The sequence below is a fragment of the Globicephala melas genome, chromosome 14 (genome assembly GCF_963455315.2).
Source record: "Globicephala melas chromosome 14, mGloMel1.2, whole genome shotgun sequence".
NCBI lineage: Eukaryota > Metazoa > Chordata > Mammalia > Artiodactyla > Delphinidae > Globicephala > Globicephala melas.
The window spans coordinates 28,901,782-28,925,480 of record NC_083327.1 but is presented as its reverse complement, the minus strand read 5'-3'; the positions used below and the strand labels follow the sequence as shown (position 1 = coordinate 28,925,480).

The 23,699-nt window shown below is 35.6% G+C and overlaps 1 protein-coding gene across 1 annotated transcript in view; it reads left to right on the top strand.

Annotated features, from left to right (window-relative positions):
- Positions 1-23,699, top strand: part of MMS22L (MMS22 like, DNA repair protein) — a 139,792-nt gene that overhangs the window by 97,391 nt on the left and 18,702 nt on the right. The window contains exons 16-21 of the mRNA XM_030883001.2: positions 3,199-3,349; positions 5,086-5,237; positions 6,038-6,180; positions 11,526-11,685; positions 18,889-19,058; positions 21,274-21,485. Coding sequence (XP_030738861.1) covers positions 3,199-3,349; positions 5,086-5,237; positions 6,038-6,180; positions 11,526-11,685; positions 18,889-19,058; positions 21,274-21,485 — 988 coding nt within the window. The remainder of the gene's footprint in view (positions 1-3,198; positions 3,350-5,085; positions 5,238-6,037; positions 6,181-11,525; positions 11,686-18,888; positions 19,059-21,273; positions 21,486-23,699) is intronic.

Genomic DNA, 23,699 nt, shown 5'->3' with positions numbered 1-23,699 from the left:
ACCAATGGGAAAAAAAAAGGACTGCAATTCTTTTCTTCATGTATAAGCTCCATGTTTTCATGGAGCTTATAGTCTAGTGGCGGGGAGAGAACATAAATAAATCAGTAGGTAAAATGTGTAATATGTCAGATGGTGAGATGCTATGGAGAAAAATAAAAATATAGAAAAATATAGGGATAGGGAAAGCCAGAGGCAAGTTATAATTTTAAACAGAATTGTCAGGAAAACCTGTGTAAGTACCATTTGAGCAAAGACATGAAGGAGGTGAAATATGCAGCTATGCAGCTATGAGCTATGCAGAAGTCCAGAGGCAAGAGTGTGTCTGGTGTGTTTGAGGAACTACAGGAAGCCGTCAAAGCTCTCGTGGAATAAGAAAAGGAGTAAGAGTAGTCAGAGATGGGGTCAAGCGGTTATGGAGAACTACTTTGTGTTCTGCCCTGTACGTAGCTGTGAAGACTTTTGCTTTTACCCTGATATTAGAAGCTGTTGGGGTCTTGAGCAGAGGAGTGATAGGATCCCTCTGGCTACTGGCTGGAGAAAAGACTATCGGGAGATGGGGAGGCCACATAGGGAACTATTGTAACAGCTCAGAGCTGGGCACCTTGGGCTACAGTGGTAGCAGTAGAAGTGGTGAGAAGTGGTCAGATTTCCAATATGAAGGTAGAGCTGACAGAATTTTCTAAGTGGGTATGATATGGTAAGCAAAACAGATAAAGGGAGAACCCCTTGTTTGAGATGAGGAAGATTGTGGCAGGAGCAGATTTTGTGAGTGAAGACTAGGATTTTGATTTTGGACATTTTTTTTTAATATGTCCATTAAAGTTCAAGTAGGGATGTTGAGTTAGACCCCTGGATAATGAATCTAGGGTTCAGGGAAGAGGTCTAAGCTGGAGATTTAAATTTGGAAACTATGTATATATAAATAGTCTTTAAAGCTATGAACTGGATGAGACTACTAGTAGAGTAAGTACCAGTAAAAAGAGAAGTTTGAGGATAGGGCCCTAGGATATTCCCATGTTCGGATTTGTAGGATAAAGAAGAACCAAGAAAGGAGACTGCAAAGGAATACCAGTGAGGTGAGAGGAAAACCAAGAAAGTATAGTGCCCTGGAAACCAAATGACAGAGCTTTTCAAGGAAGGAGCAGTTATCAACACTTCAAATGCAGTTAATGGGTCCAGTAGGATGAGGCCTGAGAATCGGTCCTTGGATTTAGTAGGATGGAGGTCACTGATGACCTTCAAGAGCAGTTTTGCTGTAGTGGGTAGAGACAAAGGCCTGATTGAAGATATCCAAGAGAAGATGTGAGAAGAGGAATCGCTGACTGCAAATGTAGTAAATCTTTTTGAGTATCACTGTCTAAGAGAAGTAGAAAAATGGGGATGTTAGCTGGAGAGGGAAATGGGGTCAGAGAATTTTTTCTAACAACATGGGAGAAATTTCAGCATATTTATAACGCTGACAGGAATGTTTAGGAGTGAGGGAAAACTTGATGTGGCAAGAGACTCACTTGTGTTTTGATGCCCAAGAGAAATGGAATCCCATAGAGGACTTGGCCTCAGATATCCTGTAGTAGCAGAAGAGAAGGCAGAGTAAATGGACCCAGGTGGAGGTTGCTGGGTAGATGTGGTGGTTCTCCTCTGACGTTTCTCATTTCTCTGTGACGTAGTAAGGTCATTAGCTGAAAGTGAAGATGGGGAGGAGATGCTGGCTTATGATGGAGCAAGGAAAGAAGGTATGCAGTAATCCTCTAGGAGAGTAAAAGACTGAATGGACTAGAGAAATGTGGTAGAAATGATGGCTAACTCTAAGAGTCCACTTAAAGTTTGTAGTCATAAACTTGAAATGAGATCAGTCAGCATGGTTGTTCACCAGCCATTTATACTGTGTAGGTGTAGGTGCATGTGGGGAGAAGACCAAGGATGTAATTAAACGGATGGTGTTTTTTCCAGGAAAGTACAAAAAATCAAGTAAGAAGCAAGGGAGTTGATGGTATATGAAAATCAGTATAATAATGGACCATGTAATCAAGCTGCCTAAAAAGGGGAAGGAAGGGGAAAACTTGTAGGATCAATGAATTGTAGGTCCTGGTGGAATCAAAGGATTGCTGGATTTGGGAACCTACAGGAGGAGAGTTGGAAAGGTAGTTCGATGCCAGAAAGAGGGGTCTTCAAAGTGGAAATTATGGTGAGATTGTACTTATGGGTAGTGCCAAGGTCTCTGTATCACCATGGGAGTGAATGGCTAAAGTAGAATGGAAGATAGACTCACTGTAGGAGAGGAGTTCAGTGCCAGGAGATTGGAAGAAAAATCATCAAGGACTATGACAGGAGTGCAGTTAGAAAGGATGATAGTGAGCTAAAATCTTCAAGGGATGAGAGGAGGTGAAGGAGGAAACGGTAGACAAATGCAACAAGGAGAGTTAGTGCTGGTGACTTAATCTGATGACCTAAGACTCAAAGCCAAAGGGAGGGGGAAGGGAGAATGGTATAGAAGCAGCCATGTGGACCAAGAAGTAAGCTCACCTTATGTGGGTCCTGTGTACGAGAGTGTGGGAGAATAAATAGCCACCATTTGAGAGAGCTGCATAGGAGCAGTACTTAAGAAGCAATTTATTGATAAACATATAGTGATATAGTGCAGATTAAGTTGGGGAATCCCAGGAAATCACAAAATAAAGTACATTTGTTTACCATGGTGACCTAAGGAATTCTAGCTCCTAGGCTTTGTGAGCTCTGAGGGAAGTGGAGTATCATTGATTGATTGTAGAAGATCACTTTTTACTAGAAGAGAATGTCCAGTGTCCAAGGTGAGGAAGAACTCTGTCTGTGGCAGGTGATGAGTAAATTAACTCAATTGGAGAAGAGTGGATGCTAGAAATAATTTTTGTAATGGGTCTTTTGAATGGGAGAGTCACATAAGCAGAGACATCAGGTGTAGAATTTGCCATTTGAGAGGGCCATTATAGATTCATCATGATGATGCTGAGATAGATTATTCTAGACCCTTTCTTGGAGATCCAGATGATCGCCACAGAAATTTCTTCGACAACATGAATTTAGTTCAGTTTTAGCTTTCTGTTGTACGTTTCTAAAATGTGACATTTTACTATTTAGTGCTAATTTTTTAAAAATCACTATTGATATAATTGGGGGGGGTTAAAAAATTCTCACTGTGAGTTTTTCTCATTTTAAATCCAGATTTTACTTTGCTGGCAATGGACTTGCCCAGCACAGCTCCATCAGATCTTCAGCCTCAGCCAGTTACATCAATGATACAACTTTTTGGTTGGGATGATATCGTCTGGCCCCAAGTTGTAGCCAGATATTTAACTCATTTCCTACAAAATAGGTAAGTGTTTTTATTTCAGGTATGCACATTAATGTAAGCCCACGATAGATGAGTTCACTCGGAAGGTAAGAATTTTCACAATAAAAACTGATCTTTACTATATATACTCTCACTTGGGCAGTTTGTTGCTTTTCTGTGTATCAGCATTTTGACAGTATTAATAGTAGGAAAGCTTTCTTAAAACAGTGTTGTTGCTGTTTTGTCAAAACGGTTTTTGTAGGACTGCCTCATCCTCATCCTGAAAAGACCTTTCTTCACTCACCATTGTGAAAGAAATTATACAATTAATATTGCTGAATATGTAAGACACTTATATTACTGTAGTTTTAGATTTAATGATAGCTTTCCTCTTCACAGCTAGATGTTTAAAGCTTTGAGTTTTGTGTAGTCATGAACAAGAGACATCCCCACCCTGAACTTTGGTTTCCATATCTTTAAGTGTCTCCTGCCATATTACATAAGAGATCTGAGGAACCCCAACAGAAAAAATATGCAATAGATAATAGAAATAGTATAGAATAATCAGGACAATTCAAATAAGAATATCAAGATGAGGGAAAATAAAATAAATACACAAACCTAAGAGACCAGTGTAGGTCTGATCCCAGCTGCCTGCCAGTCAGTGAAAATGAAGAGAGGTATTCTTCTCAAAAGGAATTCATTAAGCAGAGTCATTAATCATTTTCTCACTGGCTTTCAGTTGTAAAGTAAGGGAGTTCACCTTCAATTGGATTACTTTCAGGATCCCTTCCAGCTTAAGAATTCTTTAATAACAACAAACATTTATTTATATTATTTATTAAATACTTTTGCTGAAATTATCTGAAAGGATTTCAGTTTTTAAAATAATATTGTGTGTTAGTCACAGTTGAAGGAACTGAAATGCAAAGTTGGTAAGTAACGTTGGGAAGGTTGTATAAGTAATAAATGACCCATCTGAGTTCTTCTGTTTTGTGTTCTCTTTTTTTATGATAACTTATATTCAAAGTATTTCAAAACAGTATTTTTAGAGTTACGAATTTATATGTATTTTTCAAGCGTCTTAACTTTACATAACATTTATAATTAGGTGAAGACCATCTTCATTCTCTCTATCCTCACTTATAAAATGATTAGAAATCAGATTTAACTAGGGCTTTGACTTTGTAAGATAATTTTTTTTTAATCTCATTCAGATGTTATTTTGGAATTCCTTAATAATGACTCCTGTCATTATTAAGGTGGGGGAGCAGGAAAGGAAGGGATGGGAACGGGATTGGTCAGGAGAGCCACATAGAAATGTATTTTGTCTTTTTACCTTTTTTCTTGGTCATGACCCCTTCTCTGTTTACTCTAAGGGCCACTGTTTTTTATTGTACTTGCCACTTCCTTTAGTATTATCTCACCTAGCTAGTTAATCCCCTTCCTTGTTTTTCTAATTTTAACCATGTTCTTCTTTCCCTTTCTCCTTTGGCATTAGCCTATATGTATGCCATCAGTGGGAAAAGGAAAATTAAAAACTAGGGCATTACAAATGAAAGCAAGAATATTTGTCTAAAATATCATTTTGTGTGTATCTGTAGAGTTTATTTTCAGCAATGCATGTCTGCATTAGTGTGTTTGTAAAATAAGTGAGGCCAAGAACTGGGGGATATTAGAATGTTTTCCTTTATTTCTGAATCTCTGTACTCAGGGAATACATTGTCAGGGTTTTGTTTTGGTTTCTCTTTTTAATATCCATCAACTTATTTTTACAGCATGTTATGTGAAGCGCTTTCTCATTCAGGCTGTGTATCTTTTCAAGCCCTAACTATAAGATCATGGATCCGTTGCATTTTGCAAATGTATATAAAAAACCTTTATGTGCCAGATGACTCGTTCATTGATTTAAATACTGAACAGGCAGTTGGTAAGTATTGCAGGTGTTTTGCTTTCTAGATAGCTAAGTATGTTTAAAATTTCCTGTTTCATTATGTAAATTAATAGGAAAGATAAAAAATGTATTTGTAAATAGGTATTAATATGAACAGAAATTTACTTCCTTTTGCAGCCTATTTCTTTTTCTTGATATTTTCCTGTAACTGTATAGGACAAATTTCTCTCCTATAAAGATAAAAGAACTTGTTTCCTTGGAAGCTAGGAACAAAAATTTGCTCTCAAATGACGAGCTATTTTTTTACCTTCAAGAAACTGATCACAAAAAAAAGTGGAAATATGAAGTAAATAACCAGATATCACACTGTTAACACCCTATAAAGAAAAATATCCAATTATGAATAATTTCATCCCATTTCCTTGTAATTTTTTTGTTTTTAATATCCCAAACAGTTCTGATTGTCTGTAGGGCGTGCCTTATCCTAAACCTATTGTTTATGGCCATTCATAAATCCCACAAAGGCTGGACTGAAAACATGCTCCAAATTTACTTTTATATATTATTAAATCAGTTGGCTTTACGTGAATAGCTTTTGGGACTAGGACGTTCACAAGTACTCATTTGTTTGTTTTTAAATAAAGCCTTCTCATAGTGAGAGAAACTTAGAAGTTTTTAATAATGTAGAAATTTTAATTTTAAAAGAAAGCGTTGTCATAAATGAAGAATGATACGTTCCCTGTTCTCCCATATATATGTGTGTGTGTGTATATACATATATATATATATAAAACATAAATTTATAAACATATTATATAAATATTTTATTTTAACAGAAAAAGACTACATGGAACAGTTGGCTGAACTGACAAGGTTGCTATTTAAACTCTCAGAAGTAAAGAATATTCTCTCAAAGGCTCAAGTTGAATATTTACCTATGCAAGAAGGCCCTAAAAAAGCACTTGTTCTGTTCCTCGAGGTATTTTTTATTCATTAATGTAATTGTTCAGATCAGTTACAATTATTTTTCCAAAAATCTTGAAGTGTTCATAAAGTTTTTCCATAAAATGAATTATTTTAAATTGAATCATATTACTGGTTGCCGCTATTATAAAATTCTGGAGGAATAAAAATGTGAATCTAAGATATAGCACAACTCACTCTTCAGGACAGCAGAAGAATTACGTGTAATAAAAAATAATAAGAGTAAAGAATGCCACATAAAAACCCTAACTCCAAGTCTGATCTAAATTGTAGGAGTATCTTATTGTTGAAATTGTTAGATAACAATATTCTTCAGGTACTTAAATTTCCTTGTATATGGTCCATAATAGTTCCAACTTAATGTTTACCACCCTGTAATGAACAGTGTAAATTTTACAGTAAAATTTTAGTGTATGCAGCATAAGCACCAACTACTTCATATCATAGCATGGTTGGGGATTTAAAAACCAATCCATTTGTTTTATTTTGCCTCTGTAATAAATAGTCCCATTCAACATTGTATTTTTAATTATTAATTTTGTAGGAATCTGTCTTATGTAATAGTCTTTGTTTTATAGCCTGAGGTCGTTAATGTGCTTGGATTAGTGTTTTTGTAAGCTAGTCACAGTAAAACTTAGTTTATTTTCCCACATAGTAGTTGGTATTAACTGCAACGAAGGTCCTTACAATCCATAAGCTCTTTCCATAAATGTGAATTCTTCCATTGGTTTTCGTTAAGTTAAAGTACAATTGTTACAGTTAGAGATGTCATATAAATCCTAAAAATATTTCGTAGTAGTAGATGTAGATATAAAATACATATTTCTCTGGAACCTTTTATTTAGTTGTTGATTGGATCTCCATCATTAATTAATTCAGCACCTATGCTGGGGACCATACTGGACCAGAAAGGGAAGTAGAAGTCATGCACTACACTGATCATTTTCGAAGGCTCTCCTAATTTAATCCTATCCAAATTAATTGCTTTTTAACTACTCACTAAATAATAGTTGTTTGCTAAATGCTAGATAGTATTATGTGAGGACTTCTTGGGGATTTGAAGAACCAAAAGAACTAGTCCTTGATCTTAGAGAACTTTTACTTGTCTGAGAATACAAGACATACACAAAGGCTAAAATAATAATATAAGACAGTATATGCTAAATGTCAGTTAGTTGATAGGTCAATCAGTAGGTTAAGAATTCAGAGCATCTTGGTATAAGAAGTTAGATTTTATCCTGTGAACAGGCTTTATAAATTTTTAAGTAGGTCTGATTTGATCAAATGACTTTAAGAAAATTGGTAACAATAGAGTAAATTAAAGGTGCCGGAGCACTAATGCCAGAAGCTAGTGAGTTTAGGAGGAATTGAAGATTGCACTCTGGGATTTTTGAATGATTATGAAATAAATACTGTGTTTAACCAGAAAAATGATGACCTTAAGGAGAAATAGGAACATCATGATTTAGAGTGGGGCAGAAGTAGGTGAGAAGTCCAATTTTAAACCTGTTTAGTTTGAGGTTGTGTCAGGGGTGCTCATGGTCACCCCACCCCAGGTGCTATTATGATTCGCTAGGAGGACTCACAGAACTCAGCATATAGTTGTACTTACATCTATGACTTATTACAGTGAAAAGTTTCAAAGTACAGTCAACAAAGAGAAAAAGTTCGGGGGTGAAGTCTGGAGAAACCAGGCACAGCTTCCAAGAGTCCCCTTACAGTGATATTACACTGGAGATGCTTAATTCTCCCAGCAAGGAATTGGGACAACACCTATGAAATCTGTCAACCAGGGGAGCTCATTAGTGACTCAGTGCCCAGAGTTTTTAATGGGGGCTGGTCACCTAGGACCTGTTTGTTTGGCACTTTTAAAAATCCGGACTCCCAGAAGGAAAGCAGATATTCAGTATAAACTGTATTGGTTGCACAAACTGTTTAGGCACAGTGAGCCATTCTTATTGGGAGATGATGGGGAAAATCCAAGGGTCCAAAAACCAACCAAGGACCAACCGTGCAAATAGGCCTCTTAAGGGTAATGACATTGGCCCCTGCTATATTAACTCTTCTCTGCACAGAAATGATAGTGTGACATGAAGGTGAGGATAGTCAAGGCACTGAAAAATATACGTCTCATAGTCTGGGGAGGTTAAGGCTAAACAGAGAAATATTGAAATCTAGGGCACTGGTTCTTAAATGTCTGTTTCATAGACCTCTAGGAGTCACTAATACTTTTCAGGGGTTCTGTGAGCTCAAAACTATATTGGTGTTTGTACAAATAGCGTAAAAGCTGTAGCAGAAATCAACACCATGGCCCAAGATTATACTAGTAGTCAGTATAATTTTCAAGGCCATGCAATCACAGAGGAGGAAAAAAAACCAGTTTGACTTAAGAGTATCATTAATGAAGCAGTAAAGTTACTAATTTTAATAAATTTCCACCCTTGAGTACATGCCCTTTTAGTATTCTGTGAATGACAATAGGAAATATATTTAAAGTACTTTTGATGCATATGAAAGCAAGATTGTTGTCTAAGTGAGAGCCACTTATGTGATTGAGTTGTAAGCTGAACTGACCGCTTTTACCGTGAAAGAACAACTGACAAAGTATGGTTATTCAGACTTGGGTATTTGGCAAATATTTTCTTAAAAATGAGCCTATCACTTCAAAGAAGTCAACTGACAGCATTTTTTTGATATTAACATAATTTGAGCTTTTAAGAAAATTAGAATTTTGGAACATTTGTATTTGTCATCATGAGCTTGAGAGTTTCTTGATAATTAAAGACTTTCTGACAACACTGGTGATATTAACAAATATGATTTTTTTAAAATATGGACAATGAAATGTGTTGTCCAAATTGGGAAGCTGTATAACTCAATGAACCAAAATTTTTCAGATAACAAGTACAGGCTTTTTAGAAAGTATGCATGTGTGGAAAACATTCATTCAAAGCACAAGACAGACCAATGGCTTATAACGTAGCAGAGAACAGAACATACATTGACATGATTTTGGATTCCATATTACAACTAACCTTTAAGAAATACCACTTGTCAAGTTTTGGTGTAATATCAAAGAGGAATTCCCACAATTATCTGAAAATTTTATTAAAATACTTTTTCCTCTTCCAACTACATATATTTCTGAGACTTAATTGGTTTTTTTTTTGCTCTTATTTTTATGATTTTTCACTCTTCTACTTTACTGTTCTTTTTCTATATTATATTTATACTTAGAAAATTTATTTTCAGAGGCTTGTTCTTTGTAATATCTGAATTGAAGACTATAAATTCTTCATTTAGCACAAATTTAACTTCATCCCACAAGATTTATTTGCAATATCTTCATTATTTTGTATTTTAGAATATTTTTCAGTTTCCATTGTGATCTCTTGTTTGATGTATGGATTAAATATGTATGTCTTTCTTAATTTTCTAATATTGACAGAAATATTGACTTAACTGTTTTTATCTGCAACATATTGCAACAGCTTGTATGCAGAAGCAGATATGAGAATGTAACTGTCTTCTCTTAAGCTAGACATTAAAGAGATTTTCAAAGATGTAAAAAAAAGTGCCACTTATCAGTATTTTTTTTGGTTTGTTTTGGAAAAGAAAGTTATTTTTCACTAAAAATATATGAGGTATATTAACATAATGTTTATTATTTTTTTTAATGAATAAATTAAATTTTTCTATTGTAATTTGTAATATAAATATCAATAGATAGAGTCCAAATGATAAGCTTTTTAAGATCCTCAATTTTTAAGTGTATGAAGGGGAACTGAGACGAAGTTTGAGAATTTCTGGTCTAGGGAAAGAAGTATAGAGAACCAAGGGCAGAGAGCTAAATGGAAAAGGGGATTCATCAAGTATATCTCTTATTCTCAGCTGTCTACCTCCCAATCTTCCAAGTTCACTAGGTTCCCTATCTTTTCCTCCATTCTACATTTTATCATCATCATGGCTAACTTTAATATCACCTTGGATAACTTATCTTGAGCCCTCATTTCAAAACTTCTCCAGTAGTCTTTCAGTGATCTTCACTTCTGCTGTCATCCACCTACTGCCATGACTAATCACTGAACCATGGCATCACTTGGAGCATCTGAAAGCTCATTGACTATCACTGCCTTCCTTCCATTTCTCTGAGTGACTTTATCATGACCTTCCTCTCCCTTTTCTCCAAGCACAACATTCTGTCAAGGTCTCACTTTCTTCCTTATCTACCTTAACTGAACCCCTTGGAGGCCTCACTTCAACTACCCTTAACCAACACGCTCACAGTCTTCCATCCTTTGTCTTATCGTTACACCTGCAAATCTTCAACTTTGGATCAGTACAACCACCTGCCTTCTTTCCTTTGTGTTATTTCCTGAGAGCTGCAGGGGAAAAATCACATAACCGTGCATACTGGTGCCATTCATGGTCCAATTTGGGTAATTGAAATTCATTGTTAAGTTCCCAGTAATGGCTTGGAAACTTTACTACTCTCTTCAAACCTTCTAACCCATCTCTAGCCAGTTTTCTCTTTATTCTTTTTTTTTAACATCTTTATTGGAGTATAATTGCTTTTCAGTAGTGTGTTAGTTTCTCCTTTATAACAAAATGAATCAGCTATACATATATCCCCATATCTCGACTCTTCTAGTGACTTCTCAACTCTTCTTTATTCTCACCTTCCCTCAACTCATCCTCTCATTTATTTCCCTTCCTCTTCTCACTTCACCATTATTCTCTACTACCTCACCTCACATTTCTCTCCTCAGCCTCCCCATTTTGCCATTTCTACCCTTTGTACCTCATCCTTTTTTTCCTCTGAGAAAGTTAAGCTGGCATCTAATGGCTTATAAAGAAAATTCTAGGAAAAAAATCAATTCATATCATAAAGCTGAACTTTATTTATGGAGGTCTCACTTGTAAGAGTCTGTTAACCTCATCTGTAGGTCTTTTTTGTAGGAATTTGGAGATTTAGAATTCCCAGTCATGTCCTAGAGATATGGTGAGCCAACCTGTTTGGAATGCTTGATGTGATTTGGTTATAAGCTTCTCGTATATCAGTTCTGGGTATCTTTTACTAATACTTTGCTGACTCATAATTATTGGTGAACTGATTGTTTAATTTTTCCTTTAACCATTATTTTAATTATAAAAGGCCAGATAATTCTTTACCTGGATTTTAATTGCTATGAACATTTATAGGAAAGTTAAGGATGAAGGCTTAAATGTAAGTGATGTGTGTGTGCATGTGTGTGTGTAGAAAGAGAAATTATGTTTATTTTTCAAAATCTGTATTATATAAAACTTGGAATGCTAAATCATGTTTTCCCTTATTTATAGGCTGTTGGTATAACTTACGGGAATCTGCTGACACTTTCTGATAAATCTGCCATGGTCACAAAGTCCTTAGAATACCTTGGTGAAATATTAAAATATATAAAACCTTATCTGGGAAAAAAAATTTCCAGTGCAGGTCTGCAGCTGACTTATACGATAATGGGTATGTATTCCTGACATTATTAAAACTTCCCTAGGTTGAGCCTATAGTATCGTGATGGATAGGAATATACTAACACACTAGCTAAATCACTGCTGTCTGTACAGTCTTAAGAATGATCTGAAAGACAGTGATTTAGTTTAAAATAATTCATGTTGGCTTTCAAGTGTATCTCTGTCTTGCTCCACCTCCTTTCAGAACTTTTCTTGTTATGCTTGGTTAATATTAAAATTCATTATGATCAATACAGAAAATATACCAACTCCAGTTTGCTACCAATAGTCTGTTTTGAATCACTAACCTTGTGAATGCCTGCATAATTAAAATGGACCTTTTTTCAGTGCTTACCTATGCTTTGTTAGAATTTAAAACATCAGAAAGCCATCACTTTCTTCTGTTTTTATGGTCTGCTCTGTATGAAGGAGGTCAGGAAAGGATCTCTTACAGCGCTAAAGATACATATGCTTCAAATCTTGTTTCTCACAATACTATGTTTTCTTCTTTCAAAAAGAATGTGTCTGTTCTGTAACAACAGAGTTCATTCTTCTTTAGGAAGTCAGTAATTTGAATATCTTTGTTCACTAAAACCATGTTGCTAACCAAAACTAGGGACTGGATAAAGGGAAATGAGAAGGATTTCCTTAGAAGTTTTTATACAGAATTTAAGGTGTTTTTTTTTTTTTCTCTGTGGCCAAAACCTTGTATCTGTTCCCTTTGATCTTGTGAACATATGAATAAACCTGATTTGGGCTGTCTGAAACCTTTTATCTTTGTTGTGAAAGATAAAGGAGAATGTGAAAATGTGTAAATATGGATGATGTAGAATGTAGTGAAAGCAATAGTAGCAATTCGGTCATTTTAATTTTAAAGAAACATAAATGAGAATTTATTATAAATTTAATTTAGTAAGATGTAGATTAACATGTATTTCAGCATTTAAGCTTTTTTTTTAACATCTTTATTGGAGTATAATTGCTTTTCAATGGTGTGTTAGTTTCTGCTTTATAACAAAATGAATCAGCTATACCTATACATATATCCCCATATCTCTTCCCTCTTGCGTCTCCTTCCCTCCCACCCTCCCTGTCCCACCCCTCTAGGTGGTCACAAAGCACAGAGCTGATCTCCCCATGCTACGTGGCTGCTTCCCACTAGCTATCGGTTTTACATTTGGTAGTGTATATATGTCCATGCCACTCTCTCACTTTGTCCCAGCTTACCCTTCTCCCTCCTCGTGTCCTCAAGTCCATTCTGTAGTAGGTCTGCATCTTTATTTTATATTCCCGTCCTACCCCTAGGTTCTTCATGACTTTTTTTTTTTTTTTTTTTTTTTAGATTCCATATATATGTGTTAGCATACGGTATTTGTTTTTCTCTTTCTGACTTACTTCACTGTATGACAGACTCTAGGTCCATAGCAGTTAAGCTTATAATTTATTAGTTGCTATTAGATTTTTGCTAAGCTAAATGTATGATTTCAGAAGTATGTCTGTATTTTACAAAATATGTGATTGTCTTATCAGGAGCTGCAAGATCATTTGGATTGGTGATACATAGACCCGTGTCAAAATTCTCCTTATGAAGAATTGAGGGCCTTCTTTGTTTTGTTATATGGTTGAGTTTTTGATTTAGTGGCAGGTGGATACTGTATTCTTTGCCTTTGTCTAGATCTCAGAGACTGGGAAAAGAGTACACTGCTACAGTGTTACCCGTTTAGTCAGCAGAAATTAGGAACAGATAATTTACTGTTTTCTACATGTACAAAGTTTAGAACAAAATAGAGAAAGAGCAAATATAAACTTTTGAGAGTTAGAACCTCTTCTAGGTGTGCTGGGGTTGGAATATCACATCCACCTGAGGGAAAGAGAGCTAACCACGGAAACACTGTGCTTTGCTCTCCTGGCCTGCTCCTCCCTGAGGATCCTCTGCTTTTTGCTTGCAAGGCTGCTAGTGGGAGGTGCGAACTGTTGACAAAACCCCTCCAGCTTAAGGTGTCTGGGGTCTTCACTGTAGCTAGGTGATTTCTGAGAAAGCAGGATTGATCTCTCAGTAGTATCTTCCACTTTCCTCCTATTTATATCTTTTTTTTCCCCCTCATTCTTTATATCTAATTTTCCTGTTTCCATGCCTTTCCTTTTGATCATCCTTCTTTCTTGGGATCATTCATCCCCTTTGGTCTTTGTAACTGAAATTCTACCCATGATCCTTCAGGGTCCAGCCCAGGAAGAACTGCTCTCCCTGACTGTGCTTCATCTGTCCTTCTGCTCTGACATTTTTTGTAGTTTACCACTTATTATAATTATCTGTCTACTTGGTGCGCCCCCACAAAAATTTAAACTTGCTTATGGTTAGTGGCCGTATCTTTAGAACTTTTTATTCCCATAGTCGTATTGTATTTTGGACAAATAAGAACATTTAGTGAGTGTATTTAGTTCATTTAGTATGTCAGGCACTGGATTGGGAACTGAGGATACAGTGGTTAAAGAGCTTCTCCATTGTAGAAGATGCCATATACTAAATAAATATTTCTGGAACTTAATTATTTTATAAACCTAGCTAATAGTACATAATGCATTTTGTAATGTTACTAAATGAGCAAAGTTACTTTCTAACTATAAATACATCTAAAAATATATATTATAATGATCGCAATTCTTTTTTTTAAGGCTTAGTATATACATAGAGTAGAAAATAAGTTAATATGTAAGAGTTCTAGTGTGATCCAACAGCACTTTAAAACGATCATATACCATGATCAAGAGGGGTTTATTCCAGGAATGCAAGGATTCTTCAATATATGCAAATCAATCAATGTGATACACCATATTAACAAATTGAAGGAGAAAAACCATATGATCATCTCAATAGATGCAGAGAAAGCTTTTGACAAAATTCAACACCCACTTATGATAAAAACCCTGCAGAAAGGAGGCATATAGGGAACTTACCTCAACATAATAAAGGCCATATAGGACAAGCCCACAGCAAACATCATCCTCGATGGTGAAAAACTGAAAGCATTTCCACTAAGATCAGGAACAAGACAAGGTTGCCCACTCTCACCACTCTTATTCAACATAGTTTTGGAAGTTTTAGCCACAGCAATCAGAGAAGAAAAGGAAATAAAAGGAATCCAAATCGGAAAAGAAGAAGTAAAGCTGTCACTGTTTGCAGATGACATGATCCTATACATAGAGAATCCTAAAGATGCTACCAGAAAACTACTAGAGCTAATCAATGAGTTTGGTAAAGTAACAGGGTACAAAATTAATGCACAGAAATCTCTGGCATTCCTATATACTAATGATGAAAAATCTGAAAGTGAAATCAAGAAAACACTCCCATTTACCATTGCAACAAAAAGAATAAAATATCTAGGAATAAACCTACCTAAGGAGACAAAAGACCTGTATGCAGAAAATTATAAGACACTGATGAAAGAAATTAAAGATGACACAAATAGATGCAGAGATATACCATGTTTTTGTATTGGAAGAATCAACATTGTGAAAATGACTATACTACCCAAACCAATCTACAGATTCAATGCAATCCCTATCAAACTACCACTGGCATTTTTCACAGAACTGGAACAAAAAATTTCACAGTTTGTAGGGAAACACAAAAGACCCCGAATAGCCAAAGCAATCTTGAGAAAGAAAAATGGAGCTGAAGGAATCAGGCTCCCGGACTTCAGACTATACTATAATGCTACAATAATCGAGACAATATGGTACTGGCACAAAACAGAAATATAGATCAATGGAACAGGATAGAAAGCCCAGAGATAAACCCACGCAAATATGGTCACCTTATCTTTGATAAAGGAGGCAAGAATGTACAGTGGAGAAAAGACAGCCTCTTCAATAAGTGGTGCTGGGAAAACTGGACAGGTACATGTAAAAGTATGAAATTAGAACACTCCCTAACACCATACACAAAAATAAACTCAAAATGGATTAAAGACCTAAATGTAAGGCCAGACACTATCAAACTCTTAGGGGAAACCATAGGCAGAACACTCTATGACATCAATCACAGCAAGATCCTTTTTGACCCACCTCCTAGAGAAATGGAAATAAAAACAAAAATAAATAAATGGGACCTAATGAAACTACAAAGCTTTTGCACAGCAAAGGAAACCATAAACAAGACCGAAAGACAACCCTCAGAATGGGAGAAAATATTTGCCAATGAAGCAACTGACAAAGGATTAATCTCCAAAATTTACAAGCAGCTCATGCAGCCCAATAACAAAAAAACAACCCAATCCAAAAATGGGCAGAAGACCTAAATAGACATTTCTCCAAAGAAGATATACAGATTGCCAACAAACACATGAAAGAATGCTCAACATCATTAATCATTAGAGAAATGCAAATCAAAACTACAATGAGATATCATCTCACACCAGTCAGAATGGCCATCATCAAAAAATCTACAGAGAATAAATGCTGGAGAGGGTGTGGAGAAAAGGGAACCTTCTTACACTGTTGGTGGGAATGTAAATTGATACAGCCACTATGGAGAACAGTATGGAGGTTCCTTAAAAAACTGCAGATAGACCTGCCATACGACCCAGCAATCCCACTACTGGGCATACACCCTGAGAAAACCATAATTCAAAAAGAGTCATGTACCAAAATGTTCATTGCAGCTCTATTTACAGTAGCCAGGACATGGAAGCAACCTAAGTGTCCATCAACAGAGGAATGGATAAAGAAGATGTGGCACATATATACAATGGAATATTACTCAGCCATAAAAAGAAATGAAATTGAGTTATTTGTAGTGAGGTGGATGGACCTAGGGTCTGTCATACAGAGTGAAGTAAGTCAGAAAGAGAAAAACAAATACCGTATGCTAACACATATATATGGAATCTAAGGAAGAAAAAAAAAAGGTCATGAAGAACCTAGGGGTAAGATGGGAATAAAGACACAGACCTACTAGAGCATGGACTTGAGGATATGGGGAGGGGGAAGGGTAAGCTGTGACAAAGCGAGAGAGTGGTATGGACATATATACACTACCAAATGTTAAATAGATAGCTAGTGGGAAGCAGCCACATAGCACAGGGAGATCAGCTCAGTGGTTTGTGACCACCTAGAGGGGTGGGATAGGGAGGGTGGAGGGAGGGAGATTCAAGAGGGAAGAGATATGGCAACATATATATATGTATAACTGATTCACTTTGTTATAAAGTAGAAACTAACACACCATTGTAAAGCAATTATACTCCAATAAAGATGTTAAAAAAATAAAAATAAAAAAGCTAGTGTGGCTCTCTTTGAATTGTGGGAGTTGTTCCCCACAAGTTTTCTATATTTTCAGCTTTATCAGTAAATAAGTCATAGTTTATAGCCAGGAAAAACACTAGGTTTCTTACAAAGCCACTCTGTGTATTTAAACCTTTCTCAAAGTTTTTTTACTTAAAAATTTTCTTTTTCTTTGCATTATTAATTTCCTACACACCCGAACGTTCTTTGCTGAAAATTTCAAAGTAGGGGCTTGATATTGCAGTAAAACAAATATGTCATCTCTACTTTCTCTGAACTCATAAAACTTAAGGTCTTCAGCCAAGTGTTTTAACCATTGCACAAGATAAAATACAAGGGTAGATGATGCATTTTGGGTTGGAAGTTCCTTGCTCTTTATAAGTTAATGCCTGTGTGACTCTTAAGAGTGATATGAATCATTTCAAATGTTGGTGGTGATGGCAGTTTGTCTTACTGGTATACTAATGTTGCTTAGAATGTGAGCTTTTCTTACATTGCTGTCATTCTCAAATTTCTCACTCACTGAAAGAATGAGAAGCCAGCATTATTTAAAATATTGCTAAGTGAGCATTGTGTTTCTTTATGATTGATTATTGTATTTCCTTTTACAACAGAAGATTAATGTTGCTGTTTGTTGTTCTTAGAAGTGATTATTAGTTCTTTTTTTTAAAAAACATCTGTATATCCTTCTATAAGCATATTTTTGTTTTCCTTCAGAGCTTGAATTTTAAACTTTTTGTTTTATGGAAGTGACTTTGAATTTTATCATCTTTTTTGCTTTTCTAAGATGGAATAAAATATAACAGTTTATGCAGCACATGTACCATTGCTGTTTGGACAAGTACTTAATGTTCTCCTTTTAAATTCATATTTTTCAGTAAAGGAGACCTCAATTGCAGTAATATACTCTAAAGGAAAGTATATATCTGCTCTTAATTACTTTATTAAACAAAAGATGCTCATTTGATAAGTTTTACTATCATTAAATGTAGCAATTGACAGACTCCCATCATCAAAGCAACCATAATATATTTCATGTAGTAAAGAAGTCTGTTTCTCTTCTTTTTTTTTTTTGCGGTACGCGGGCCTCTCACTGTTGTGGCCTCTCCCGTTGCGGAGCACAGGCTCCGGACGCGCAGGCTCAGCAGCCATGGCTCACGGGCCAAGCCGCTCCGCGGCATGTGGGATCTTCCTGGACCGGGGCACAAACCCATGTCCCCTACATCGGCAGGCGGACTCTCAACCACTGCGCCACCAGGGAAGCCCTGTTTCTCTTCTTTTGAATCAAAATTTAAATTCATTTTTTGCTCATGTTAAATAACTGAAACTTATAAAAACTGAAGTTCCAGGAGGTTAAGTGATTGCTTCAAGATGTTACAGCTAATCATTTTTCCTGCTTTAACAATTAAATTTAGTTATACCTCTTCTTGTTGCAAACTGAGTTGAGACAGCCTGTAAATTAAATGTAAAATATGAAGAAATAAGGGTATCAATAAAATGGAGAGTAGTATGATGAAACCCAGGGAAAAGTGAATATATACATAAAAGCATAATATATGATCTTACATTGTTCTTAAAGTTGAACTATAAATTTGCCTCTGAGTTTCCTAGCAACCAAAGCAAAAAGAGAGATCTGGTTAATTGCAACATTCAATCTATATATTCACATAATGTATAACCACACATTGTGTGTATGTATTAAATGCCAGTTGCTCAGGAAATGTATGTTTTTCTTGGCCCAGAACTCAGAGAGTTGTCTCTTTAGCGAAATACTTGGCGTAAGTCTTTTGACTCTTAATACATGTTTCTTCCTATTGCCAACTTTAACTTGGTCCTACGTGTTATAAATATACTTTTTTTCAGTGGAATGACAAAATTTTCTGGTTAGAAGATAACCATAATTTCTCTTACTGCTCTTCTGTGTTAGGAACTCTTGTGAAATCATGGGCACAGATCTTTGCCACCTCTAAAGCCCAAAAATTACTATTCCGGATCATAGACTGTTTACTGTTGCCACATACAGTATTACAGCAAGAGAAGGAGCTGCCTGCACCTATGTTGACTGCAATTCAGAAGAGTCTTCCTTTGTATCTCCAGGTATAGTAAGTGCCTACTTAAAAGTTAAAAAAAAAAAAAAATTGACACCTGCCTTAAAACAGTTTACTAATTGCAGATATGTAAACCATACATTGTAATCCTAATGTACATGTGTGGTGTTGCACTTCCATTGAACAGGTTTAAAATTCCTTTTGGTTTGGGCTCTGAATACAAAGATGGAAGAGGTAAAAGCTCCACCCTCAAGAAACTTAAAGTTGAGAGAAGAGACCAACCAGCAGAGACACTCCCAGCAGTGTGCTCAGTATTTTCCTTAGAGGCCTCAGCTATCCGTCAGCCAGACTGGGATGAGGAAATGCAAGAGAAGATAGCTGTAGTAAAGGATATTAGGTGTTAAAGAGCAGAGAGGGTAGGAGTTGAAGGACTGTACCTGTCAGAGGGAACAGCATGTAGAGGGTATAAGCTATAAGAAATATGACACATGGGGAAAAAGCAAATAATTCTGGTGTGGCTGGAGGCTCATACAGGAGGGGCCACATAATGAAGGGTTTTGTGTGGCATACTAAGAAGTTTGGACTTGTTCTTGTAATACATGGGGACTGTTGATGGATCTGGGGCAAAAAAGTGGGAGTGACATACCATATTTACATTTTTAGAAAGGTGATTCTGGTCAACGTTTAGGTTGGTGTGGAGGTTAGATTGGAGACTTGGAAGGTAGTGAGTAGTTCATTATCTGAAGGTTTTGAACTAAGGCAGTGGGTATACAGGTGCACAGCAGATTTTAGAAACATTTAGGATCTCCAGTCACAAAGTTGCTGAGTATGTGCTGTAGAGTAACAGAAATAGAACACTTCCTAGATTCCATGGTGGCTGCTTATGTCAATAGCAGTGTGGAGTGCTTGCTCCATGCGGCCCTCTGAAACCAAAACAGTCCACTTAATAAGAATTCTTATAAACTTCCTAAGTTGAAAATTTTGGTAAATTATCCATTTGGCAGAACTGACTTGGAGCTATATCTTTAATTTCTTAAAGGTATAAGCTCTCCTCTTCAGAATTTTTTTTAAAATATCCATTTATTACTTTATCTTCTTCTGATATAACATGCTTTTCCTCAAACAGCTTTTCCTCTTCTTCATCTGTCTTCTGTAGGGGTGGGGGAGTCCATTGTTTTTTGTTTTTTTTTTTCAATTGTTATTCAAGTGCTTATGTTTTTAACAGCTCTGTGCTATTTTTCATTAGAAATAAACTTTCAAAATCTCCTATTGGGTAAATACCATTTAAAGTTAAAATGGAGACATGACAGTCATTTCTGATTATTCCTCTGGAAAAACCACATTGTGAATCACAAAGTACCAAATTATTAATGAACTTTTAGAGCATAATTTGTTGCTCTGTTGGTGATTATTTAGTAAAATGCAATATTTAGTAATATTAGCAGGAAAGAATTTTATTTCTCAGGGTGTTGGTTTGTTTGTAAGTATCAAATACTGCAGTCCATATGAAAGTATCTCATTAACTTCTATATAAATAGAAGGGATTAAATCAGCAGACATATAACAAGACATTGTGAGTTCTGTATGACCTTGATCAAACTCTTAACTTCTCTAAACCTCAATTTCTCCAGCTGTAACATCAGAGATAAAATAACACTAAGTCAGTGGGGCTGTTTTTTGAAAAATTTAAATGGAATAATGAATATAAAGCATGTGGCACAATGCCTGACATATAAAAACCTCAAAATAAATTGTCATTATTCTGAGTCTTAATCTTCTGCATTTCTCTCCTTTTGTTATTTTTTTAAAATTTATCACATTTCTTAACATTGAAAATTTTTAGCCTACATTTTATAGTCTTACTCAGATAAAATGAGCAGTACCATAAGTTTAAAAATAGACTAAAATGTATTTTATAACTTTGTAATACATATATATGTAGCTGATGAGTGTGGTGGTGAAATTTTCTAAAGATGAGAGGCAGAAGGAAGCTTCATCTGTCTTCCTGCTCTTCTCCCCTGCCTCCTCTGGGTGTGCCCCCAATACATGTATGCTTGGTTAGGTACTGCTGCATAGGTGTTACCCAAGGTCAGCTGCTCCCTGAGCTTCATACAAACATTACCTGTTGATGATGGAAGTTGTTCTTGTTGATTGTGATAAGTTACACAATGATATAAATGCTTGGGACAAAATTAGTAACTTCCTAAATCTTTTTTTTAACGTTACCTTTTAGTATTTCTCTCTCTTTTTTTTTTCTCCTGTAGGGCATGTGTATCGTGTGTTGTCAGTCTCAAAATCCAAATGCCTATTTGACTCAGTTACTAGGGAATGTTATTGAGCAGTATATCGGGCGGTTTCTTCCAGCTTCACCACATGTTTTAGGTCTTGGACAACATCCTGTTTTGTTGGCATTGAGAAGCTCAACCACTGTTCCACCGATGTCATCTCTAAAGAAATGCATTGTACAAGTCATAAGGTACATCTAAATATTAAAAATAGGTGGTATTTACAATTTATTATTCTCTATAAAAAAATAACAAAGCATCTCAAAAGTATTGGCAATCCTTAGGATACTGAGTTTAGAAACTTTTTTGAGAAGCATTATCTAAGAATTTACCAGAATGACTTGTCAGCCTAAGACAGTGCTCTTTATATTGCTTGTTTTCTCTATGTAGCTATTATTTTTCTTATACATGTCCCAAAGGTATATATATATTTTCATCAGATAAACACTAATTGTATTTTGTACTGTACAAAATGAAGTAATTGTATTTTATAAAAGATGGTTAAGTGAAAAGATAAATGCTAATATGAAAAAGGAAGCAATATGAAGTCCTATTTTTGTTAGTCTACACTGTCTTAATAACTCAGTTTATTATTAGGCAGATGAATCAATGAAACTTCTTAGGTTTTCTACTAAACTCCAATATCTTTTAACTATAACAGTAGAAATTATCTTTTTTTTTGTCTTCATGAGGTATTTAGCTTCACATGAAATTAGTTTTTAAACTTTAAGATGCTGTGGTGATATAGGTTATTCTTGTCTAGTTTTCTTTCCTGTGTTTTTAATGATCTGGTAGCTTTAATGTCCTGATGTTATCCATCACCTCACATGACAGAATCCCATGTCTAAGATCTGTTCTGCCTTCTGACCTTTTCTGTGTGTTGCTAGTGTTCTGTTACTCAGGTTTGAAAGCTTTACATTCTTTGTTCCCTCCTCTTTTCCAGCCTTTGGCAAATGATTGTTTCCTTCCCTTTTCACATGTCTTTTCTCTTATCACATTATACCTGGACTATTGCCAGTGTCCTAACTACTTTCACTTATCTCTTGTCTTTTCTTCCAGTCCCACCTAAACAATTCCCCCAGATTACTTTTCCTAAAATATTGTTCCAGTATGACACTTCCCTACCTTCAAACCTTTATTCACTCCTTTTTGACTTGTGGAGTAAACTCCATACTCCTTAGCTCTCCGTGATCTGTCACTTAACTTTTCCAAATGTAATACATATGGCATCATATATTGTTACAAGCCCTAATGAGATGGGTTTAATTATCACCCCCCAAAATGCTTTACATCTCCCTACCTCACAGCTTTGTTCATACCATTTTCTCCATTAAAATGCCATCCCTCTGGGCTAAATACTACCTAGACTTTATGAGACCTACACCTAATATCTCAGTGTACCATGATGCTGCTTTCCTTCTTCTGGAGTCACGTGCTCTTGATGATTCAATTCACAGAATCATGATATTTTTGCCTAACTTGTGTCTGAATTTCCAACAAGATTATAGTACGCTACCACTGTGTTTGAGACATTGCATAGGTAATTTTAGTACAAACCAAACGACAAGTGCTGAAGTGAAATCGAATCCTTAAGGTCTTAAAGTCGTTAAAGCCCAGTGTTTAGGATCTTGGCTGCTTTTCTTGACTTTCCTATTTACTTTGTATACAGTAAAAAATGTTTTTCTTATGATTTCTAGTTGAATACCTAAACACGTAACAATTCCTTTTTCTGTCTTTTTAAACACTCAGGAAAGAAATAGAGATTGCCTCCTATGACTTCCTCTATTCCAAGCTTTTCTACTCCTGGAGTTCCCCATCTTAGGGCCTCTTCTACTGAATTCCTAAGAATTCTGGGATTATCTTTCAAAGCACCTGTCACACTGTATTATAATTGTCCTTTTTTTTTTTAATCTAACTTTTCCACTGAACAGTGAACCCCATGCTTTCAGAAACCATATTTTATACTCTTGTTCTTAGACTTGTACCTGGCACACCATGTACTAAATAAATCTTTTTTCTAGGCGTTGGGAATTCATTATTAAACAAAACAGATAAAAAGCCCTTGCCACTCAAAGAGTGAATGAATTTTGTAATATGTAATGTTTGTTGGAAGTCATTGTATAGAGTAGAAATGATGAAGGCATAGTTCTGCCCTTAAGGAATTTATAATCTTTAGTGATTTCTATGCCCCATTTTGGCAAATTATTATTGCTTTGCAAGTATATTTAGATGTCTAGCTTAGATTTAGCTATATCTGACACTTATTCATATTGTCTTGACTTTTTAGAAACTGAACAATTTTCACTTTCATTTATTCATTTAAAAAAAGTATACTGAACACCTGTTATGAGCTGAGACCTGTTCTAAGAGGTAGAGATACAAAAATGAATCAGATAAATTATCTT